The 24,436-nt window shown below is 42.3% G+C and overlaps 3 protein-coding genes across 3 annotated transcripts; 1 reads left to right on the top strand and 2 right to left on the bottom strand.

Moving 5' to 3' along the window:
- Positions 1–395: 395 nt before the first annotated feature.
- Positions 396–5,069, bottom strand: styxl1 (serine/threonine/tyrosine interacting-like 1; the record flags this gene model as incomplete). Its single annotated transcript, XM_080014209.1, has 8 exons — positions 396–527; positions 605–717; positions 1,655–1,752; positions 2,160–2,305; positions 2,416–2,549; positions 2,855–2,954; positions 3,864–3,925; positions 4,967–5,069. The coding sequence occupies 8 exons, from the start codon at positions 5,067–5,069 to the stop codon at positions 396–398; spliced, it is 888 nt and encodes a 295-aa protein (XP_079870335.1).
- Positions 5,070–8,865: 3,796 nt separating this feature from the next.
- mks1 (MKS transition zone complex subunit 1) lies at positions 8,866–18,319 on the top strand (the record flags this gene model as incomplete). Its single annotated transcript, XM_080014207.1, has 19 exons — positions 8,866–8,942; positions 9,459–9,481; positions 9,567–9,731; positions 9,837–9,889; positions 11,921–12,088; positions 13,004–13,101; positions 14,044–14,172; positions 14,726–14,830; positions 15,076–15,184; positions 15,304–15,360; positions 15,450–15,492; positions 15,567–15,629; positions 16,024–16,094; positions 16,520–16,589; positions 16,673–16,780; positions 17,384–17,517; positions 17,618–17,700; positions 17,827–17,924; positions 18,048–18,319. The coding sequence occupies 19 exons, from the start codon at positions 8,866–8,868 to the stop codon at positions 18,149–18,151; spliced, it is 1,758 nt and encodes a 585-aa protein (XP_079870333.1). The 3' UTR covers positions 18,152–18,319.
- Positions 18,320–19,547: 1,228 nt separating this feature from the next.
- On the bottom strand, positions 19,548–24,286 carry psmg1 (proteasome (prosome, macropain) assembly chaperone 1). The gene is made up of 7 exons (XM_080014233.1): positions 24,020–24,286; positions 22,340–22,446; positions 21,543–21,688; positions 20,944–21,006; positions 20,644–20,842; positions 19,928–20,061; positions 19,548–19,679 (listed from the first exon to the last, which is right to left on the bottom strand). Exons 1-7 carry the CDS (start codon positions 24,148–24,150, stop codon positions 19,602–19,604), a joined length of 858 nt encoding a protein of 285 aa, XP_079870359.1. The 5' UTR covers positions 24,151–24,286; the 3' UTR covers positions 19,548–19,601.
- Positions 24,287–24,436: the final 150 nt, after the last annotated feature.

The raw sequence follows: 24,436 nt of genomic DNA, 5'->3' as shown, positions 1-24,436 counted from the left end.
GTTGAATAACAGAAATGTCACATGCACATATTATACATCTATATCAAGTCTACAAGCTCTAATGTGGTTTATAATCGATTTTGCAGATTTGGGTTTGTCCATTTCAAACACATTATTACATAAAGTTTGATGCTCTTAACTGGCACTCTTTAAACACAAAAATACTACCTCTGTTGGGTGTTATTTATTTTTAAATGTATTCATTTCAGTCATCCCTGTTATTAAAAACCCATTTCTAATGAATACCACAAGCAATATTTACAGTCTTTTTAAACAATGAGTTAAATTCCTCTGGACTCCGCTTTCCTAATGAATCACTTTCTTTACATCTCAAAAATGGGGGAAAGCCAGATATCAAATTGTCTTGTAGCCAGGCTTGTGTCTTCATTCTTTGATTAATAGTACGGTTCAGAGATATCTGTGGATCGTGTTCCCAGTGTGTGGAGCTCCCAGTCAGAGAGCTGCTGCACAAAGCCCCTGTTTGGCCTCATGTTGGCCTTGCACTTCAGCATGTTATTCCAGGCGTCCTGAAAACAGTCACGGGGAAGTTGGACATATCTGAAAGACGATGGAAAATGCAAACATGCGTGAATAAAGAACTTGCCTTCAAGGAGTATTTCAGGTGGTGCATGAGAAAGGCTATTGTAACTGCACTGGAGCGGCTGATGCCATGATGGGAAAATATCAGCACACAGGAGCCCACCTTTAAATGGGAACCTTAAAAAAAAGAAAAAAGGAAAAATGGTTTCATAAACAGCAGGAATCAGCTGTTAAGATTTGGTCAACCAACAATTCACCAAAACTTTTATTATATTACAATAACTGGATCCAAACAAATGGGACACTTTTCAGGGCAAAATCACATGTAGGAAGCCCTGAAAAGCATTTCAGCAGGTTCATCAGCAAGGTCACGTTTTTGTTAGATTACAATTAATAACAAATTTAATAAGTTAAAAAATATTAAATCACGTTGTGTACAAAATATATACAACATTCAAAACTAAGGTGCACAACAAAGAGCTTGTTGTGCATATTCAGCGGGTGTCATGACATTTCACTCCATATATGTATCACCGTATGTATATGTACGGGACAAATAATCTCTTGAACTTGAACATTCTTTTCCATACCACTGATTTAAAGGATAGGTTCGTAATTTTTAAACCCAGGTCTTTGTCTGCATTTAAGAGCGGATCGACGCACGGGCTCGCCAGCCGACCAGGAGCCAGACTGGAGCGTCATTCGTCCTGCGCCCAACCCATTATTGATTATTGTTCATCCTTTTGGCCAGCGAGCCTTTTTGTTCAGTTTTATAATAAAAACTCTCGCCATGTCGGCAACCCACATTCTAACCCTAACCCTAACCCCTAACCTTAACCCTTACCCAGAAAGACTCCGTCTCCCTCCCTAAACCCCTGCCAGTGGGCAGAGACTTCAACACACAATCTTTCAGGACGCTTTACTGTTGAGAATCTTACCACTCTGCTGCAGCTTCTTTCTGTGTTTACATTTCTTTTTATGGTAACCAACATCATAAGGCCTGGGCTGAAAAATAGTGCACCTATCCTTTAATGACGTCCATGCTTGTCTTCCATATTTCAAGTGACGTAAATGTTCATTGAGAAAATCATTTTTGTGTGACATGCATGGTTACCGATAAAATCACATATTTTCTGCAAGTTGGAGTACATATCCGCCGTTGCAGAATCAGCGATGCATACGTCCAGGATGGTCAGATTTTCATTTTCCAACCTAATCCCATGAGGAAATCAAGAAGAAGGAAAAGGGAAATCAACAATGAATCATTACCATACTGTATAACCACCACACAATATATTCTCTTCTGATTCAGTTTGCATTCCATCCCATAGTGGTGAAAAGTTGGGCTCTTTTTGGAGACTGGGCTCTTTACGATTGACTCAGTGAAAAGATTTGTTCAAACTCAAGATCCTCGATCAAGTCATTGCCTCCGCTTGGGGCGCACGTGTGAATCGCGACTCACGGCTCTCTGCCCTTTTCCAGAGGTTCCAGTCTCAGTTCAGCCTGTGTGTCTGGCTGCGGCTACAGAGTGGTGAACCAACGACTCTTTTGCCGGAGTGACTCACAACTCCAGTCATTCAAAAGATTTTTTTTGTGAGTCTTGCGTCACTATCCCTTACTCCAGACTGCTGCTTTCAGAGACATTCACCAGGGCCTTTGTTTTCAGGTCTTCAAGGATGGTTGGACTGGTGGCTTGTCTGTGGTCACCCATGTACAGCAGGCCCGCGATCATTTCCACTGGGTAAGGCTCAAAATTTCCCAGCTCCTGAAACAATAACCCCACGTACTACGTCAATACGTATGAACCACCCATCAACAATCACAATCAGCCAAAAAAAATCTGAACTGTATATTACAAGTAGTATTTTAACTTACTATGATGGTATACATGATTTTCACGCTTCTAAAGAATGGGTAGAGAGCGGAGAACTTCTGGTAGCCTCCCTTCACCACACAAACAGGGTGGAGGCTCGTTTTGGCCAGGACCCCAGCGCATTGGACTGCTTCACCTAAAACCCAAAGAACAAGGAAGCACAAGCGCTGGAATGTAAAATTGTTGATACAGAGGTGTCTTGTTCATTTCTCAGGTTAAGCGTATATTTACTTTTTTGTTATCAATATACACACATATTGAACTTGAACTTTATTGTTTATCGGGTTTATCTTTTTTTTGGAGGCTTATTTTCAGGTTATTTTATTAATTTAAGATTTATTGAATATTGCGAATGTTTCAGGGAATCCTTAGGCTTATTGCATATTGTCACTGTCACCTACCTTTCATCAATATCGCCATCGATCTTGTTGCTTCTCTTACCTGACCCTTCCAGAGTGCTCGTGTCACAGTCGTAGACCACTATACACCTTAAGCTCTCCACCTCCACTCCTTCTGGCACCAGGAATGTGCCTTTAGCATCCTGGAAGAGAAGTTAAAAACAGGTCAGGAAAGTTGGGTTGGCCTTTTCAGGGTCCTCCAACACAGCACACAGGCAGAGATGTTGTAAACACATCAGTTAATAGTGGCAAGATGGGACAAGCCGGGAGCAGCTTGACACATGCCATGACAGAGGCTCTGCCAGTGTGTGGGGATGGGTTATTTACCTGTTGCTCGTTGATTGCTCTGACGAGCAACAGGCGTACAGCAACCCTCATCCAAGGCAGGTGTGGCTGCTTAAACCACACCACCCCTACACCACAGAGCACATCTGGCATCCCCAGGACAAAACCCACCATACTGTATAATTGATCATATTTTGAGACATGAATATATTTTCTACAGACACTTTTCTATACATTTAATGGAAATTCACAACCATAAACAGTATTTTCAAGTATTTAAAACACTATATATTTATTATATATACTATATACTATATGGTGTCATAAAACTTGCCCTGTCCCAAAGCATGAACTTTCAACTTAAGTTACATCTTTAATACATGAAATGCATACATTAAAAAAACGCCACAATATAGGTTGTGTACTTACTAATGAATTAGTTCACTAGAAAATAAAAAGAACAAACAAAAAATAGATAGATAGCTATTTTTTTAAATCATAAATATGAGACAATCCCCAAAATATGGTCAACACTTTGTCAAATAATAATAATAATAATAATAATAATAATTATTATTATAATTATAATTATAATTATAATTATAATTATTATTATAATAATAGTAATAATTCTCTACCATGAAGACCTTGACTTTAAGATTTCTCTGTATACTTTCTGAATTATTTGTACAATATCATTTTCAATTTAAGCAGGTCGGGCATGTTCCGTCATCCCTGTTATCTGCAGCGTGCAAAAGCTTTCCCACCTTTTTCACATGTTTAGCCGTTATCACGTGGCTTGCGTTGTAAAGTTCCCTTTCGCGAGCATCTAAAGCAAAAGTGACAGGTACAGAACATTGTGAACACATATCAAATTGAACTGTAGTAAAATGAAATAATGGAAATAATAATGAGGATGGATGGATGGATCTGCGTTCATCAGAACAAGTTTCACTCTAAAATCGAAAACTCTAGATATGGAAGGCTCAACTCTTCGATTATCCAACTCTCTCTGATCGACTCTTTGTATTTGATTCAGTTGGTGTAGCATACAGTAAACGAGAGTCAGAAGCATCAGCTTCACTCTGAGCTGTGAATTGAATTCTCCCAAGGATCGCTGAATTCTGTCAAAATATACATCATATACATTATGAATGCAACTGTGCCAGATACCATCGCCCTTTTATTTGCCTTCGTCTTTAATTTTGTCCTCAGTAATAATTTTTACTTCGAAAGTCCGAGAATCACGCGTCATTTAAGATAAAATAAGATAAGAAAAGATAAGATAAGATCAGATGAGATAAACCTTTATTAGTCCCACAACGGGGAAATTTACATCGTTCCAGCAGCAAAAAGGGGACAGCAGAAAATAGAGAGCATATTAGGTACACACTATAAACAATATAAAAGATATAGAAACATTAAAAAAAAATAAAATCACCATAAATAGGAACCAGAGTACTAAGTGTATTGCACATATCTTGACACATTGCACATCAGGGATTGCACTTTCTTTTTTTTTTTATGTATAAAAGATTTTTTTTTTCTTTTTTTCAGTGTACTGTCTCAAAGGGATTCACATTTCATATAGAAATCAACAGCATCCCCTAGTCTTAACCCAATCCATGCAAGGAAAAGCTCCCAGTAAACAAAGGGGAGTAACCTTGAGAAGGGGCCGAGGTTGAGTTATACTGTTATACGTGTTTCTGACATTTTCAGTTGTCGACAGGATAGTGATGTGTTGGGGGATTATTTAAATTGTAAAAAGCGTGCCTTGGAAGAAATAAGGCCGGGAAATTGGCTTAATGCACTATAATAACTGCACTGCTGAGAGATCAAGATCCATTTCAAAGGCACACCAACTACTCACCGATCAAGCAGAGGTAGTTGATCTCTGCCAACCTGGGTAAATGGGTGTACTGATTTAGAATGTTGTACAGCTCGCTTGGTTCACATATCATCACACTCGCCATGGGAGCAGTGAGACCTGAACAATCGATATCAGGTCAGTCTATATATATATGTTTATATATATATCAGAGATGGAACGCTTGACGACGCATCAATGCTTGTTTCAGCGTTGTGAAGGGGACGGTTTCAACAACACTGTGTTGGAGCTTGTGTCGAATTACTAATTACCACATGCAACATCAGAAACATTGAATGTCAATGACCGTGTGTGTGTGTGTGTGTGTGTGTGTGTGTGTGTGTGTGTGTGTGTGTGTGTGTGTGCTTGTGCATGTGTGAGAGACCCCACAGGAACTTATACGATTGAACTATATGGTTGGGTGACATCAGAATAACTAGATTTTGAATTAGAAAATTCCTGGCGAAATAGTAAAATTGTCCTGGCCCTGTGTGTCTGGCGTGCGTGCGTGGGTACGTGGGTACATGGGTGTGTGTTCTTTAGCATAAACCGATGCCGGGTTCCAAACGCTCACTTTTTAAACAGAGAGTTGTGACGTCACAAAGACATCACATGACGATCCTGGGTGGGGGTGAATTCCCCCTATATGTTATGTTTCCATGATGAATGGATTTCTTTCCTGTCCTCTATTTTACCACAGGAAACCTCGTGGGCATAATTTTGGCTGTATACCTGTTGCTCATTGGTTGGTCTAACAAGCAACAGGTAAAACCCCCATCCCCACACACACTCGGAGAGGAGCCCTGTCATGACCTGTGTCCATCGGCCCCAGGTCTTGTTCAATCATGCCTCCTCTCCACCATAAACTTATGTGTTTTCCAACCCATCATCTGTGTATCTGTGCTGGAGGGCCTTGAATACATCACTTGGGTGGCGTGTGGCAGGCGTAACTGCCACGTATAGTTTGGCCCTAAACCATTTAGTGATTTATAGGTGAGCAGCAGTATTTTGAAATCAATTCTCTGACATACCGGGAGCCAATGTAGGGATTTAAGAATTGGTGTAATGAGTTCAAACCTTTTGGTCTTTGTTAGAACTCTAGCAGCAGCATTCTGAACAAGTTGTAGCTGCCTCAGAGTTTTTATTTCAGGAAGCCCTGCAAAGAGACCATTACAATAATATCAACTATTGGTAATGAAGGCATGAACAAGTTTTTCCAAGTCTTGTTTGGAGTCCTCTTAGTCTTGCTGTATTTTAAGGGGATAGTAGATGGAGTTTGTTACTGACTTGATGTGGCTGTTGAAATTTACATCTGAGTCCTTAAAACCAAGATTTCTGGATTAGTTTATGGCTTTAAAGGATAGGACCTCACGGTGTAAGCTAACTTCCAGCCTTTCTATTTTGGCATCGTAGGAGTTGTTGAAGGAATTTCTGGCACATCCAGTCCTTGACTTGTTCAATGCACTGGCACAGCAGATCAATAGGACGATAGTCATTTGGTGATATAGCTACTGTATATAGATTTGGGTGTAGTCCGCATATCAATGGTAATCAATTTTATTATTTCACATAATTAGGTCTAGTGGGAGCATGTAGAGGTTGGATAAAGACGGCCCTAAAATTGAACCTTGGGTGACTCCACAAGTCACGTTAGTTAGTTCAGATACATAGTTGCCAATGGAGACAAAATAGTTCCTGTCTTGTCGATATGACCTGAACCAGCTTAAGACTATGTCAGAAAGCGCAAACCAATTTTTCAACCTGTCGAAAAGTATTGAGTAGTCAACAGTGTCGAATGCAGCACTGAGGTCTAAAAGCTGCAATATTGAAATATGGCCAGAGTCAGTGTTAAGACAAATATCATTTACAACTTTGATAAGTTCAGTTTCTGTGCTGTGAAGGGGTTGAAAACCTGACTGGAAGTTTTCATAGCAGCCAGTTGAGGCCAAGAAATAATGAAGTTGCTGGAGGACAACTTCTCGATGATTTTACGAATGAAGTGTAAATTTGATATTGGTCTGTAGTTGTTAATGATAGAAGCATCTAGGCTCCACTTTTTTAGAAGGGGTTTAATAACTGCAGTTTTCAAGGCTTTTGGAAAGTTGCCTGATTGGAGAGAGCTGTTAACTATTTGCAGTATGTCTATTGCCAGGCAATCAAAAACGTTCTTAAAGAGGCTTAAGTTGTGTCACTGTTTCCTCAAGGGTTTTGGAGTCAATGACATTAAATCGTGTCATCGTTGCCACATTACTTTTATATTAACGCGGTGGCGATGGAAAAATTGATGGCTTATCTAATGCCTTCAATTTTATCAGTAAAAAAAGGACGCAGACTCATTGCATTTATGGGTGGAAAGGAATTCAGGAGGTATTTGTGTTGGGGGATTGGTCAGCCTATCAACAGTTGCGAATAAGGTTTGTGCATTGTTAGTGTTACTGTTGATGATATTGGATCAAAAAAAAGTTTCTCTAGCACTTTTCAAATCTAAACTGTAAGCACGGAGGCTCTCTTTATAGATGCCATATTGAACATGAAGTTTTGTTTTCCGCCAATTGCGTTCAGCCTTCCGGCATTGTCTATTCTGGGCTGTTACAGAGGCAACGTTTCTCCAAGGTGCTTTTTGCTTACCAGAAAATGTTTTAACCTTAGCAGGTGCAATGCCGTCTATAACATTCACCATTTTGGAATTAAAATGATCCACAAGATCATCAGCAGAACCTGAGGTGAGAGGTGGTAACATGGAGGTGGCGTTTTTGAAGAGTGCGCTAGAATTCTCAATTGATTTGATCTGCATGTCAGGAATAAAGCATACATCAAAGATACCACAGAAATGGTCAGATAGGGAAAGATCAATCACAGAAACATTAGAAATATTGAGACCCCTTGTGATAATCAGGTCCAAGGGATGCCCCCGGCTATGAGTAGCCTTTCACGTGTTGAGACGGTTCAAGTGTCCAGAATAACACAGTTCTTTCGCACCCTTGTCATCTGAAACATCAATACGAATATTAAAGTCACCAGTTATATCTAGACAGTCAAGTCAGTGGAAATGAATCAACCCCATTCAGAAATGCAATAGCTTTGCTTAGACAGGTTCGACAGCAATAAGTACGGTAGTTTTTGAAATACACCCGGTCCTGAGGGGTCAGCGTGGAAAAAATACAGTTAAAATCCACCTTGTTCCTGTTTTCAAAAATAGAAGAATACTTTCATAAATCTGAAACTGTGATAAAAATGCAACCGGGACTTCTTATTATAATCGAATCCAGGTTTGACAGCTATAAATACGGTGGTTTTTTAAAATACCCCCGGTCCTGAGGGGTCAGTGTGGAAAAAATACAGTAAAATCCTCATCGCTCCTGTTTTCACAAATAGAAGAATACTTTTACAAATCAGAAACTGCGTTAGAAATGCGATATGGGCTTCTCATTATAATCTAGTCCATGTTTGGGGACTATAAGTACAGTCGTTTGACTACTATAAGTACAGATCCAGACACGGTTTTCGGTGGTCTGCGTGTACTCAACTTGAATTTGAATGCACCATGGCAACAGGCGCTGTTCGGGGAAGCTGAGCTCAGCGCCGAGCTGCTGCTGGAGGCTCCGCTCCGGAGGAGGCGCTGTTGCGTTGCGTTGTGTCGCTTCCTCTTATGTGGTAAAAATCCCCGTAGAGGAAGAACGTTGCTAAGCAACGACACCGCCGAGCGTCTGCCGAGGCCGCATGTTTAATGAACTTCTTTATCCTCAATTAAAAACATCGCAGAGGCCGGTCTTCTGTCAAGAGGTGCCGTGATCTTTTTACCCAAATGAGTGCGATGGGGAGGCGGGGAGAAGCGTAGCTCGGCGCTCGCCGGCTCGCTAGCGAGCTATTCGTTTAGCGGAACGCCGCAGCCTGCGTTCGGAATGGCTGACGGCTGGAACACAGACACCGGAGAGGCCGTTTATCGCTCTCCCGACGCCGTCAAAAACCTAAGGATAAAGTAAGTAACGTCTCCGAGATCTATCGCGACAGTCGGCTAACACCGGCCTGACCCGACGCCCCGTATACATGTTTAGCCACCCTACGCAGAAATATACACACCTACACTACATTTTGCTAGCTTTGTACTGCAGCTTATTACCTCATTTGACTTCTTGAGTATATTAAGACTAACCTTAGTCTTGTTGTGTTGTTGTCTTTTTGCACTTTCGTGTTATATGTTGTGTGTTACAAATATTACTTGCACATTTGGAGTATGGGGAAGCGCAATTTTGATCCTCTGTGTTGCATGGTACGATTGACAACAAAGTACACTTTGAACTTTGAACTTTGTACATCCAGTGGTGTAATGCCGGGTATGCAAAGTATACCAGAGTACTTATTTTTCAGTCTGCATCGCATATATCCACTTAAAAAAATCAACTCTAATTCGCATCATACGAGTACGAGCACATGTTCCCTTAAAAAAAAAACACTAAAGAGATGATCTACACATAAACAGTGGCGTGTTATGTAGGCGTCTTACCCTCCAGTCTGTGGGTCAGTATTGATTGACAAGTAAAGTCAAGCAGCAGAAGTTAAGCGACAGTATTCAAATACTGCTGGCCCACTTTTTTGGGGTCAGGCATCCGAGATCCTCCTGTATTGTTGTGGACATTCCATTGCAGGGTCCGTGTGGAGAGGGTGACCTCCACGGCAGCTCTCTCCCAGCATCTCCAGCAGCAGCTTCTGTCCGGGCAGGACCGAGGAGTCATCGAGCTTGACACACTGACCACGCAGGCACCAGCAGGTCGTTTTTCTACAGCACCTTGGCAGCAAAGAAAAAATGGTTGTTGTTGTTTTTTTTTTACAAGAAGTGACATTAATGAGTCTCTCTACCCCTCCCTCCCTGCAGGAGATAATGAGGAAGAGCTGGATGTGCAATGGCAGGAGAAGCTCTTCAGTCAGGTAGCTTTACCCGCCTAGTCTATGAAAGCCGGCTTTACACTGAATCCCACAAATGGACAAACCGGAAGTCCATTCGTTTGAATGGAGAGTCAGATCACTTGTGTGAAAAGTTGAGAGGGTGAAAAGCTGTGAAAACTGCAGGAAGTTTCGGTCCAACACTATGACTGGAAGTCACCATTGCTAAGCAACCGCTAAGTCATGTTGTTAGAACCTACTTTAAACTGCAAGTTACATACAGTCTATCAATATATTGTTGTTGTGATGTTGCCGTATTCACCATCAATAAATCTGCTACTCTATGAATTACATTTGCGTATAAAAAGAAGCAAGATCAACTGACTGAAAAGATAACAAAAGGATGTAATAACTTTTTTGCTGCTCTTAAAAACAAAAAAACAAGGGTGTTCTTTATGCAACCCTGAAAGTGCCACAATGATACAAAAATAATAAATAAATAAATAAATGTGGAGATATAAAGAGGAATTAAAAAAAAAAAGTTTGAAAATATATACAGGAAATATGGATAAATCTGTAAATTAATATGATATAATATACATCTTTCCCACTTTTTTTTCAATTAAATTTTATATTTATTTTCACATTTGTTTGGTCATTTATTTCCAAATGAGATATATATATATATATATATATATATATATATATATATATATATATATATATATATATATATATATATATATATAAAGAAAATAAATGATATATGAAATGATATATAAAGAAATATATTTGGAAATAAATTACCAAATAAATGTGAAAATTAATATAAAAATGAATTAAATAAATAAGTGTGGGGAAAAAATGAAGCAGTAATAAAATATTTTTCTGTATATATTTTCCAATTGTTTTTTTTATCCTCTTTATAATTCCACATTTTTTTTATTTATTATTTTTTTAATTGTATTATTCCTCTTTATATTTCCACATTTATTTATTTATGCTTTTATTAATTCATTTATCATTGTGGCGCTTTCAGAATACAATCATTTTTAGCGCCTTTTCATTCAGTGAAAGTGGCAAAAGTTCGTTCTGGAAAAACAGAAAATGGAAAGTTGCAAAAGAGATGCAGTGTTGGCTGGACGCAAAACCCAGACACTGTTGATCCGACGGTCAGTAGGGGGCAGGATTCCACTCTTGAATGGGTTTCATGTTCAGTATAAGTCTGGTCAGAGGAGACTGTACTAATCTTCTATTCTGTATCTCCTTTTCTTAGCTGTTTTCCACCCAAATGCAGAGATGCTTTGACACATGCTCACTGTTTACATAGCAAGGAAACAACCTTAAATTGTAAAGAACTTCCCAATTTATCCTCCTCCAGGCAGGTTATGATAAACACTGCTTATTTATCATTATTAAGTTGAATTATTTTGTTTTATTGGTTATCATTTTACCTCTGCATATGAGCACTTGCATTTAGCTAGTGCTTAACGGTAAAGGAAACACACGGCACAATTATTGTTTAAATACTTACATTTCCCTAGTCTGCAGTTTTGTCACGGATAGTTGGTTTTGATTCCTCTTTCTTTTAAAAGATTTGTGCTGGTCTCTGCAGCCAACAGGGCACTTTTCCATGCTTAGCTCTTTGCTTCGCCATGATGCTAGTGGGTGCGGTGAGTGCGAGCCGTATCTCCAGCTGTGGGTGCCGTTACTCGGATGGGGGGGGGGGGGGCGATTCTAAATCTACTGAGCCCCATGTGACGTAGGAAGACAGCCCACAACAAACTGACTGGGTTGTCTTAATTCACAGTTTGTGTGTTGGTAGGCTAATTTGAGACCCAAATGTATGTGCACAAGCACTGAAAAAGTTTGTTTTTCATAATAGGTCCCCTTTAAAGCGGTACTGTATATGATTTCATGACATTCGACTAATTATTTCCAATATGAGAGAAAATAAAACTAGTTTACAAAAAAAGGGTGGTGTCTAGGTATCCATTCCAGTATTGAAATCTTGTTGTAGACTTCTAGCGAATGCACACACACACCCACACACGTTTTCTCTGCCTGCCCCTCTAGTACGAGATGGACCTTTTCCAGAGCGAGGCGGTGTGCCACACGCCTCTGGAGCGGCAGTACCACAAGGAGGTCAGGTCGCTGGCGAGAGGCAAGGGGCGACGGAACCGTAGGATCTTCACCTACACCGACCACGACCGCTTCACCAGCTCCCTTCCATTCCACCAGCTGGTAGGAACCTCCCAAAACGGCTCTGAGAGGCCATCACTTTCACTTGACGGTCTGTCCATCAATAGCTAAACAATGTCCAGCAGGAGCCGTTACCACTGTTTTTTTTAAATTTTAGTTTTGTTTATTTTTTTCTACCTTCCAGTGACGCTTGCTTCCTTTGGATAATAACAAAAAATATAGCTGTAGGCAGCATTACACAGGGTTAGTCATGTTAGATACGAATTACAGTTTTCAGAGTTCCCGTAAAACACACCATCACTTCATGTGGACACCAATTACAAATTTTCGAGTTCCCATGGAACGTAGTATCAGTTTGTCCTGTCGCTCGTCTCTACATCAGCATCACTACTAAATGAGTTAGAATTTTCAGAGTTTCCGTTGAACGCAGCATCTGCTGACGTAATGAGGCGGTGACGCCCTCTGTGACTAATTCTAGTTTTCCGAGTCCTGGTGACACACAGAATTACTACCAACACAAGTTACAATTTTCAGAGTCCCATGGAACGTATCATCAGCTCCTACAGTCTGTATGTCACGACTAGGGTTGGGTCGTTGAGGTTTCTTCCGATACCGGTGCTAAACCGATAATTTTAAAATGGTACCGATCAAAATGAACCGATCATTTCAAAATATATAAATGAATTAATAAATAAGCAACAAACAGCGGTCTACAACATTAAAGATGGTGTTGACGATATGACTTGCGATAAATAAACAAATATTTAAGTGTGCATATTAGCCTGTGTCTTTCTGCTTTAATAGGTACACTGCTAACATAGCCTGTGCGCACCAAATTAAGAAATGCTTTTTGGAATTTCGTTACCATAGTTCTGAAAAAGAAAGCTTAACATAAAACAAGTTCCAGCACTAAGCCTGTTTTTTTGTTGTTGGTGTTTATTCCCTTCTTGAAAGCAGCATGTGCACAACGCTGTGACCACGGGCAAGTCGGGCCCCACCTTCCTGGCCGAAAGGATGGCCAATGTGAGGCACAGACGGCAGGAAAGGCGCACGACGTAGGTTCACATCTCTTCACGTCTCCGGCTTATCCAACGCCTTCGGCAACCCCATACGATTACAGAGATGGTACAAATTTGAAACAGCGAATTGCTTCACTGTGGTCCATCCAGAAAGCGGTAACCGTTCAATCCCCGGGGCAGCAGTGTTTTTATGTCAAAAGAATGAACCCTAACATCGGCACTATCGTGGGGGACTAGAAACAGGAATTTGCGTCACTTCCTATTGCTATTGCCCAACGCGATGCTTTGGATGTACTGTGGCAGTTGCAAAAAGAGGTTTCAAAACAAAAATGAGGGCTGTGAGTAAGGGATAATGTGCAGCCAGCCGAGCCACCACTCTGAAGGGGCTTATTTTGCGATAATGGCCTCGCATTATTCCCCTTATTACACCCCTACCTACAAAATCAAAGAATACATTGAGCCGGAATATTGATTTGATATTACTTCTAACTAGTAGCGCAGCAGAGTGCCCCGGCGTCGTGGCTTCCACAGAGACAAATAGAGAGAAAACGTAACTAACTATTCTCCCTACGAAAAATCCACAGCGAACCTTTGCCCTACATATGATGATTCACTGTCATTAATGTGAATTTGGACATATCGGCATTCATCATCTTTATCACAGTAAACAAGTGTTAGTATTAGTGGCGTTAGAATGTAGTCGACCTAAAACAGGGGACGTGAATCCCAGCAGGGAGAAGGGGTCATCTGTGACAACGGTCAGAGGAGTGGGTCATTATTCAGAATAATTGACCGCCGACTGCCACGATTGACCTATCACAATTGAGTATTCTAGAGACCTATAATAAACAGTTATAAATGGTGGGAACCAACATCTTGATAAGGCCTGGGTTGGGAACATTCCAAAGCTATTCTTTAAACCCTTATCCCGCCGTCTCAGACGAAGCGGTTTGCTGATATTGTTACTGTGCAACGCAGGGACTGCAGCCTCCCCAAGTCCAAGATGATCACCTGGGAGCCCAGCGAGGAGTTTGTGAAGAGCAGCCACGTGGTGAACAACGCGATGCAGACCATGCATATAATGGGAGACCTGGGCCCCCCTGGAAAGTGAGTGACGGGGGAACGTGGTAAAGTACCACACCGGCACCAAATGTAGTGAGTTTTAGGCCGCTTACCAGTCAGCACACATGTTAAACATTACCCCTGACCATTGTTCTGGATGGTAGCTCACATTTCTTGATCTAATTTTGTCTCTATTTTTGGGTTTTGGAAAATTTGAACGACAGTACATGCTGAGAAACCCGCCTTAAAATTATCTTCTGGTCATACTGACATCTACGGTAAAAACATTTTTTTTTCGTCAAAGTCACTTCATTTTGCCATATTTTGTGTTCCTCAATTACATTTGAAAAGGCGGACGAACCATTACTTCAACATGGAATTATGTAGAAACATAGAAATAAATACTGCTGGATTCAGTGTGTGTGGACTTAACTGACATTGAACTCCACTGTAAAGATGGTATAGTATACCGCTCATGAAGGAAGAAATTTAAGAGAACGAACCACCATTAGTATACTCAATACGAAGTGATTAAAATAAAGCAGAAATTGTCTGTCCATAGTCATGATTGCGTCTGGACTTTTGTGTGTTTTCTCAGACTGGGCCTGAAGGAGAACGAGTGCTTTCTGTTGACAATTAAGACGGACGGCAACGGGATAGTCACTCTGAAACCGGATTTCAACAAAGGAAAAGAACCCTACAGGTTAGAGAACGGTTTGAGTGGAAGTCCTTCCTCATGCAGTTTTCGGCCATTTCGCATCCTGCGAATTGGCCCCCCTCCCCTGAATTGAATTGGGGTCAAATTGAATGCCACGCACTAGCGACCAAGGCAACTGGCGATAGACAAAGGAGATTTTCGCCAACTCCAGACTAGAGTCGGCCACTTGCAGAACTGGAGTATCGTGCGGTTTCAAAGAACCCAACTGAACCAAATCCCCTGCCGCGTAGGATCGAGACCCACGGGGAGAAGAAGGAAGTGTGGCGTCTGACCTTGGAGAACGTCTCAACGCCCATGGGCGCCGAAGAGGAAGAGAGGGAGCGGAACATGTACAGAGACGTAAGTGCGCCCGCTCTTTCTCTTTCCGACCTTGCCATTACATGTATTTATCTTTGATTTTTTGTTTTGTTTGCCGGGATTATTGAAATGTATTCTTGTTTTTGCCACCGTGTGCACAGCTTTACCTCAGGCACAAGGATTACCTTAACAGCCTCGTCGGACAGGACTTTGAAATGGTCAGCTGCTGCAGTAATACATTGTTATTCTCACCACGCCGCCTCATCGTCTTCTTTCTATTAATTCTTCCGTAACCTCCTCCGCCCAGCCTCCCCCCGGCGTTCTGCGGCTCCTGGTCAATGGAGAGATAGGTGAGTGGATGGATTAGACGTGCGTACCGCGCCTTTTGTCCATGTCACTTATCCCAACGCTCTTCTCCACCCAGTCTCGGCCAGGGGCTTTGAATACGACAACTTGTACGTCCACTTCTTCATGGAGCTGCCAAACAGTACGTGTCTCGTTCTCCGTTGAGTTCTGGGGAATTCACCGGGTCTCGTTCACGAAACAGCTCTTCAATTCTTATTTTTGTTATTGAGAATGGGATCCATCGATTTTGCACGTGCCGCGGCAGTTAGTCATCATCTGTGAGCCAGATGACTACCTATCGTTCCGAAACGAGATTGAGTCGATTCCCCGCGCACACCGTAAAAAAAATCAATTGGGAAAGAATTGATGAACGGCCACTATGTTCATGGAACATGTGTAAGTACTCTTCATGATTTAATCCGATTGTACACACTTTTTGTGAATGAGGCCTGTTATGGTTTGTTGTTTTTTTTTTTTTCCCCTAAGATATTTGTTGTTGAATGACAAGTCGTGATGATTCTTTTTATTCCATTTAGATTGGTCCACGTTGCCATTTCAGCAGCTTTCGGGGGTTACCCAGACCTGCAGGACCAAGACCTCGGGAAAGGTGTGTGTGTGTGTGTGTGTGTGTGTGTGTGTGTGTGTGTGTGTGTGTGTGTGTGTGTGTGTGTGTGTGTGTGTGTGTGTGTGTGTCTTGAGTGTGGCCCGGTCTGCACTTTGAAGGACTCTTGTCTCGTCAGCGTGTTTTTAAATTGAACTTGACCGGCCGAGTCCAAAACGCCCGACTTATGTTATATATTATATATTATAAATGAAAATCTAATGTTGAATTAATGAATATCAGCAATCCAAGTTGTTCAATCGAGTTGATTTTTTTAGACGTTCTGGTTTAAATCTTTCCTCAAGTTTCGGTCACGCGGGTCTTTCTGTTTGACTCACCACTCCGACCACTTGAGTCCCCAAAGACGAGAAAATGCAGTTTCTTCTCCGCCGCAACACCGTGTAAAACCTCGCCTGGGTCTGTGTCCACAGGACGACGTGGCCTTCTTCAGCTTCCCCTTCAGCTTTGAGGTGTTCCACATGAAGGATACGGGGAGTGCAGGTCGGTTTCACTCCTACGCACACCGCACACTGGAATGAGTCTCTCAAAAGGGTGGTAACGGCCTTCTCCCCCTGGTTTCGCAGAGTCCGTGCCCCAGTGGCCTGTGCTGTACTTCAAGGTTCTCTCTCTGGACTTCTGGCAGCGCTACCGGACCGAGGGCTACGGCTACTTGGTGTTCCCTGCAAACCCTGGTGTGTAATATTGTCAGTTTTCCCGTTATTCCACACAAAATGTATCGCGTTCTTGGGTCGAGGCCGAAACGTTCAGTTGAGCAAAACATGAATACGCAAGAAGAGCTCAGTCCCTAAATCAGTCCAAGTGGTTCTTTTAAATGCCACCAGAAACAAACACACACATGCACACTATTATTTCACAGTATGATACATAAATATAAGATTTCTACATGAAACTATGCCAGAAAGAATTTCCAACATCTTAAAGTGCACTTACATTTGTAACCGTAAACAAAACAGTATCTCGTGTGCATAGGAGTCCTGCCAGTGGCAATGACCCTTATTTAATACACGTTTCATAACCCATACCTCTTATATCTTTTAGATGACCATTTTCCCCGAGAGCACATTTGCACCTGGAATTAAAATCAACTTTTTCTATCCCTCCACAAAACACAAAGCCAGACTATTCGGCCAGCCGCGTTCTGTTCAAAATGACTGAAACCAGCTTATGTTCCCCTTCCTGCTTTCTATTTAACTTGCCTGCGCTCCACAGCTCTTAATGATTTACAGATTCCACTTTATGCTGGGCGCATGTTAACTTGTGTGTGTCTGGGTCAGGTCGGCACACGGTAACATGCCACACGTGGAGACCACTCCAGACCGGTACCGTGTCTGGGCTGCGGCGTTTCTTCATCGGAGGCTCCGCTGAGCTGGAGGACCACAGTTACGTCCGAGTACCAGGAACCTTCAAAGTAGCTCCCCACCCTCCTATTATACAATATATTTACCAGCACTTTGTAACCAATTTTAAGAACCTTTTTTTTTTTCCCCCTTCTGTCATTTTCACTCCAGGGGGACCGACTGAGTCGCTTTGGATTCTCCACTGAAACCACAGGGAGCGTCACGTTCACCTTGCACTGCATCCAACACGCCAGGTAAGCAGACAGAACAAGATTAAATACAAACACCAATATAATGATATACTGTATAGAACACAATATAACCTACTCCACTGACTCATGGTTTCTTCTGTCAATCTTTTGTCTTTTTTAATGCGTCAGGGCCTTTGTTGACGCGAAAAGTTTAAGAAAAAAGAGGCAAAGTGTTCTTGACCACCTGGGAGACTTCAGTCAGGAGGGGGCAATCTGCAACGTCTTGGGCAAGTCAAAAATGAAGCAACGAATTAACGACATTATCATTTGAATCTGGCTAAATTGCCCGCCAGTGCGGTGAAAGAATCTGGTGGAGTCAGTGACTGATCCTGTTCTGTTCCCCTTATCAGAGGCCTTCCAGAGGGCGAGGAGGCGGATGCAGGAAGCCAGAGAGAGCCTGCCCCGGGACATCATCAACACCAGCTCTCAGCAGCAGATGGAGTCCTCCGCGTAGACCCGCACTACACTACATTCTGATCTCATACACAAGCTGAACAGTTTGGAAATAGGAGCAAAGCAAAGAGAGGGATGCTGGTTGAGCCGCAGGGTGACTGCTCGCCCGTGGACCAATGTCAAAACATCTGTTTCCTATCTTGAATGAAATTACTCTCAATAGTCCATAATCCCCTCAGGAGTGATTGCGGTGCCTGTTCGTAGCATGGTAATTAGCTGTCTGTACATTATACTTGGGAACTGTTTTTAGTGACGGCTCTCAAAAGTAGCAGTATTGCACTCAAAGTGCTGGTTAAAGAGACAGCACACGTCTAGAGCCTGCCTTAAGGACTTTAATATTTTACCAAACAGCAGATCAATATTGCATAACTGGAATGGCATCTATAAGTTTTCATTTTGTAATGATTATGCAAATGAGTAAACGTCGCCATGAGCGCCGGTTTACCTTGGGACAGCGCAAATGAAACATGAAATGACAGTGGTTCATTCAGGCTATTGCCGTACATGGTATACATCATCCTGACCACAGTGCTTCATTTTGTGACGGTTAGGAGCCATTTGTATTTAATTATGTAATTAATTGAGATGCAGTGTACACCATTTGACGAGCTGATGTTATCTTTGCGTTGGCTGCTCGGAAATCTGGGGGGGGGTTACCCCTAAAATCTGGCTGATATCTGCTAGCATGGCTATCTTACCCTCTACCAGCCATGGTAGAGGGAGGCTTGGAAAAGGACACCCGGCTTAGTGTCCATTCCACTGTCCGATACAAAACCACATGATGAGTTTGGCATTGTAATTATATCAAGAATGGAATTTTTTTTAATTAAATGTATACATTTGAATTACCTTATCTGAAAATGTGTTGTTTGACATCTCTTATTAAAATTTGCAATATGGCTATTTTGCCAGTACATTGTTATTGATTTGAAATGATTTTACACCTAATATGCCTATTTTCCTTAGCTCTTCTGCTGAGAAAAGTAGTCCACAACAACATAGCCAACACTGCAGCAAACTATATGACTAACCTGTTTACTGTTAATGTTAAATTGGACATTCATCGTGGAATGAGGCGTGCTGAATGGGATGATCGGGATTTTGATATTAATCTCTTCAAGTCTTGTTCACATGATGGAGCCACTAGCTAGTTAGCAAGAGCATATACACGAGGGTGATGCGCGTGGTACAAGAGCCGTGAACCCAGGCAGAGAAATGGTTGCCATTATTAATGGATCAGCGGTCACTATTAAGAAATAACTGACCGCTGATCGCCGCTATTGACCAAATAGAATGATGTATTCCACAGGGCTGTGTAATATGCATATCATTTCTTCTGCTGAATACCTTTACGCGTATAGAATTTCTACTTTGCATGAACACTTTTTAAAATGTACTTTGATTTGAGGAACTTGTTTAAAAACAAGTTACTTTAATATACAAAAATTACATCAAATGTAAATATTACTCTGAATTTCAGACGTTTTGACAAACTTGCGGATGATGTCCGCACTTGGCAATGGGTCCAACTGAAAAGAGAAGAGAACAAGTCAGAATGAATTATAAACCAACATATTACGTCATTTAAAATCAGTTTATTAAGTGATTTTGTTGCAATTTGGCCTTTGTCCTCCTCATTTATTAGAAAACTCAAGCTACATGGCCATAGGGCTCGTAATTCCCCCACAGACAAAATCCAATGTGCAAAGTTGCGTCCGGAGATTTGTTTCAGTAGGAACAGGGGTATGGATAAGGCCCCCGGAAAACAGTGGCTCACCTTGATAAGTTTGGCCAGTGAATGAGTGAACGCAGGCTTGTAGGTTTCCATGGTGATGGTGTCTGGGCTGATGACGTCACTGAAACACTGGTAGACGACAGCAGGGATGTGGTGGAGCTGGCAGTGGCTGAGGACTGAGGACAGAAACATCACTGACTGGTGCACCAGTACACAGAACTGGACTGGCTTTACAATACGTACTGGGAAGGATATCCCAAAAATCCCAGATAAGGAATCCCAAAAATCACATAGCTTCTGTTCAGACAGCTCTATGCTACACTAAAGGCAACCAATAATGGATAGTAAATAAAAATTCATAGCAAAGATGTTGCAGGCCTTAAAAGTACATAATGATTTATCTGGTGATTTAGGAAACTGCATGAAAATTTCAAAAAGGAAACGGATACAAAATACGAGACACTGCAACTAAAAATCTGCAAACTTGATGGGATTCAGTCTTTAGAATAACTGGCATGGGGCTTATGGTTCTCCTAAATGGATTAAAGCTGTGATCGCCTTTTTTGACAAATGACATCAACAAAAAAACGGGCAAAGAACCACGCGAAAACTTTTACCTGCGTCTTGCCCTCACAATGCATTGTGGGAGTAGTGCGCAGTGTTTGGATCCAACACTATTGATGTCTACGTCTTTGGAAACCAAAATTTGATCTTAAAGAAGAGAAGAAAAAAAATAATAATAACAAAGACGAAGCTACCGGCAGCTGGGACTCCAGTGACTATGTTGGGCTGCTCAAGCAGAGGGAAGCCGGGAGGGGTTTCCGACGCCCCGGTCTGGAGGCATCGCAGGAAAGGGACAGAGCTGCTGCCTTTGTAGTCCAGGCTCTTGTAGTCGGCCATGGGGCAATCTGCCAGCACCGTCACACTCAAACCCCTCTGGGAGAGGCAGCCAAACACCTGGGTAAGACGGAGACAACGTTGTTTAACACTTTCGTCCTTATGATGTACAGGCCATCCTTTTCAAAGTGTCAGGCAGCCATCGCCAAATAAGGATTTACCTTTTCAGTCCATTGGAACTGCTGGTCTTCTGCTAGGTAGCACGTGATGAGGCAAATGACAACCTAAGAAAGGGACACAAACCATATTCATATTTTTTATTTTTACTTCACTTTTTGATTATTGTTCTCCACTTTATTTTCATTCTCTCTTTATTCTATTATTTTTTGGACTGTTTAGCTTTTTTTTTTTTTTTTTTTTAATGCCAATGATCAAATTCCTCATATGTTTTGAATTACGACTGTAGTTCCACTTTTATTTTTAGTTTAAAATTTCAGAAAATGGAATGTTTTTAAAATGAAGACTAAACAATCAGTGAAGGACATTGAAACACGAAAGACCACCAGGCCTAAGCAGCCTGTCATAGGTGAACGTTTATCAGTCTATTTCAGTTTTGGATGTCCTGATTTTAATTTAAGTTTATTTGAATTTAGGAAAAATGTATTCCATTATTTTGTTTGTTTTTAGTGTCCGTTTCGGGGCTAAGCTCATACTTTAGCCAACATTGCACTTTGCAACATAGTTCAGAGAGCCAATAAAAAAAAAGTAGATGAAGAGGAAGAACTGGTGAAAGACGACCGTGTGTGATTTATTCACTCACTGACGGGTCCGCGTTCTGTTGGTAGAAAACACACGTCTGCTCGTCGCAGGTGTGTCCGCCCACATCCCTGCTCCTCTCGTTCCACACCACCGCCTGTCCAATGGCTTTCCAGCTTGGCGAGTTCAGGACGTACACGGACAGAAAACCTGGTGACGGTCACATCCATTTTTTTCAAAAACTGGTGGATTCAAGCGCAATAAAAGTGAGGCAGTGCAACCGAGTGCACAGTGCAATATGAATGAATATAAACCGTATTTAAGATGAATATTATAACGTGATAAACTGTATATATCTGATATTGTTATTATTATCATATTGGATATCGGTATAGTAGAAAAGGTCTGGAACCTTTAAAGGGGCAATATATCCAGTCCCATTCTGCTTCTTTGGGATTAACCTTGCTGAGTTTAAGAATAACGGTGCAGAACACGAGGCTGCTGCAATAGATCCCGATCGCTTTGTTTTCCTCACTGCGCTCCGTTTAAATGACAAGCATCACTTCAAAAACAAATAAGAGAGAAGAAAGAAGCATGTTCACTGAAGAGGTCGGATCAAATTGGCACAATTTTAGTTTAACTGAATATCTTTCGGCTGCCCAATCATAGACATATATACAGGGCCGGCCCGTTGCATAAGCACTCTATGCAGTTGTTCAGGGCACACGCCCCTTTTTTATTTCTGTTGAGAACTGCATTAGAATGTCATGAGTTTGAGTTGTGCTTTATTTTTAGGATTCTTTCTTCAGTTCTGTTTAAAAACCCAAGTGGAAGGGAGTCACAAAACCGAACCACACTTACTTGCAGCGTTCCTGTCAACTGCTATGATGAAGTCCGAACACTGGATCACATTGCTTTCAGAGGGGGTGGGCTGCGTGTCGGTGGGGTACCACTCCAGACGCACCTCCCTGGTCGAGGCAACACAGAAACACGTTGAAGACAGGTACTCCCCTCACTTAACAACCTACCTGTTTGACGAGCAGTCAGACTTACGACCAGCTCTCCGACCAGTCTGTATTGTACGCTGCATACAATACCACAGCGTGCAAGCTGCGTGTGCGGTGTCTGTGTCAAGCATCTCATCGCGCATCACCCTTTATAGTATATACACTTTATACACTACATATACATTATTTATACCAGATACACTATATATACACTGTATACATACGTTCTCAGTCTCGTTCTCACAGTCTGTCAGTATTCACTACATTAGTGTTTGCAATGGCCACGCCCCCTTACCGTGAAATAACACGGGTCCCCCCGCTTATCGACCGATTCCCTTAAAGACCTGGTCCTCGGAACGGAACTCGGTCGTTAAGCGGGGAGTGCCTGTAATAAACACTTTCATTTGGGAAGTCCATCGCTAACATTTGACATTGGTTGTCTTCTCTTGAGCTCGGATGAGGTAAAACAGGCGGCAAGCGCCGCGTTGAGTCAGGAACTGCTGTACGCCAATATTTTTACGACATGGTGCTTCACGTCACTTGTGCGCGCATGGGAGCAAGTGTAAACAAAGATGGCGCTTGCCGAAACAACTAATCGGATGGGGTATTAAAGCCCATTAATTAAGGTGAGGTGAATTTAAGTTTACACTACACGGGATAGAGACGCCCGTTCGTCGTTCCCAACGTTCATATTCGGGCCTGACTCTGGAAATCCGCCCACGACAAAATCTTGCTGAATCCATGTAGTCTGATCCCGGCATTACGGAAACTCTGAAAACTGTAATACGTACCTAACACGAATAAACTGGACCCGTGTATTGCTGTGTGCAGCTATATTTTTCCCCCCAGGTTATATTTGTTGTTTATTATAAAAAGGCACAGTTTGTAGAATTTACGGAACTTGACTTTGAGTATAAGAAATTGAATATAGTATACTTCAGTATGCTTTAATTTGTGTAATAACCCCATGAAAATAAGAATCGTTGTGTCGGTATTACCTCGGAATGAGCACTTTATATCTACATAGGGAGCGGGTACGCTTCCACGGCGCCCACCATGTTTCTACCGGAGCCCGGAACGGACAAACCAAACACAAGGCTCTTCCCTCTTCCTCGAACCGGGTGGTCTACGCGGTCTTTGACGCTGCAGGCGGATAATAAAACATGGATCCCGCTATAAGACTCAACGCCCAGACCGAAATTGTTTTTCCTACTACTTAGCTAGCCTTAGCTTGTAGCCACCGTAGCTTCACGGCCCCCCCTCGTTGGAAGTGGGTTGTGCAAGTTCGTCGCAATCTGCAACCTCAGCGCTAGAGGCAGCTACAGTCTACAGTGACACTGCACCTTTTTAAGTTGAATCTATATATATTTTCTTTTACATTTCACCCTATGCTGCCTTTTCTTTATCACATTATCTTATTTCTTTGTTATTTTTATTTTTTTTTTATGTGCGCTGCTGTGACACTGCAACTCCTCCTCGGATGAGCGCCATCCAAGCTGAGCGACAGGGCGTAGTGTCGTCGGTGGGGAAGTACCTCTTCTCTTCCAACTCCCTGAGGATCGCTTCGTCCTCGTCGTCGTCGTCGTCGCCGTCGTCTCGGTCCTCGTCGCAGTCCCCCACGGCGCGGGAGAACACCGGCACGACTTCCCCGAAGAAGGTCGCCATTCCGACCTGCGCGCGGACCCAAACTTGCGACGCCTGCGCCGGGCGGAGAGACGGCGTCGTGGATCAGCTCATGCGGCGCGTTGACGGCGCTTCACTGCCGGTTCCGTCGTGACGTAGGTCCCTTTCTTTTCCGACCTCCGCCTGTCGCTGAACAGCTTTGGGGGCGCGGTGCTGCCACCGGCTGGCCAGGAGGGTGGAGCCTAAGCCCAAACAGCCTCCGACTGGATGGGAGGGAAGTCAATGGAAAAGGAATAAACTTCTCCCTAGAAAAAGGTGGATGTAGTCA

This window comes from Zeus faber (genome assembly GCF_960531495.2).
Source record: "Zeus faber genome assembly, chromosome: 14".
NCBI classification, from domain to species: Eukaryota; Metazoa; Chordata; class Actinopteri; order Zeiformes; family Zeidae; genus Zeus; species Zeus faber.
This window is presented reverse-complemented; position numbering and strand designations above follow the sequence as displayed.

Bases quoted from the DNA above. Each gene is read 5' to 3' on its own strand.
- psmg1 (XM_080014233.1), bottom strand. From the start codon at position 24,150: ATGGCGACCTTCTTCGGGGAAGTCGTGCCGGTGTTCTCCCGCGCCGTG. The intron at 21,007-21,542 runs GTGAGTGAATAA...TCCCTTTCTTAG, and splicing joins AACAGAACGCGGACCCGTCA to GTTGTCATTTGCCTCATCAC. The intron at 19,680-19,927 runs GTGAGCCACTGT...TTCTCTTTTCAG, and splicing joins CACTGGCCAAACTTATCAAG to TTGGACCCATTGCCAAGTGC.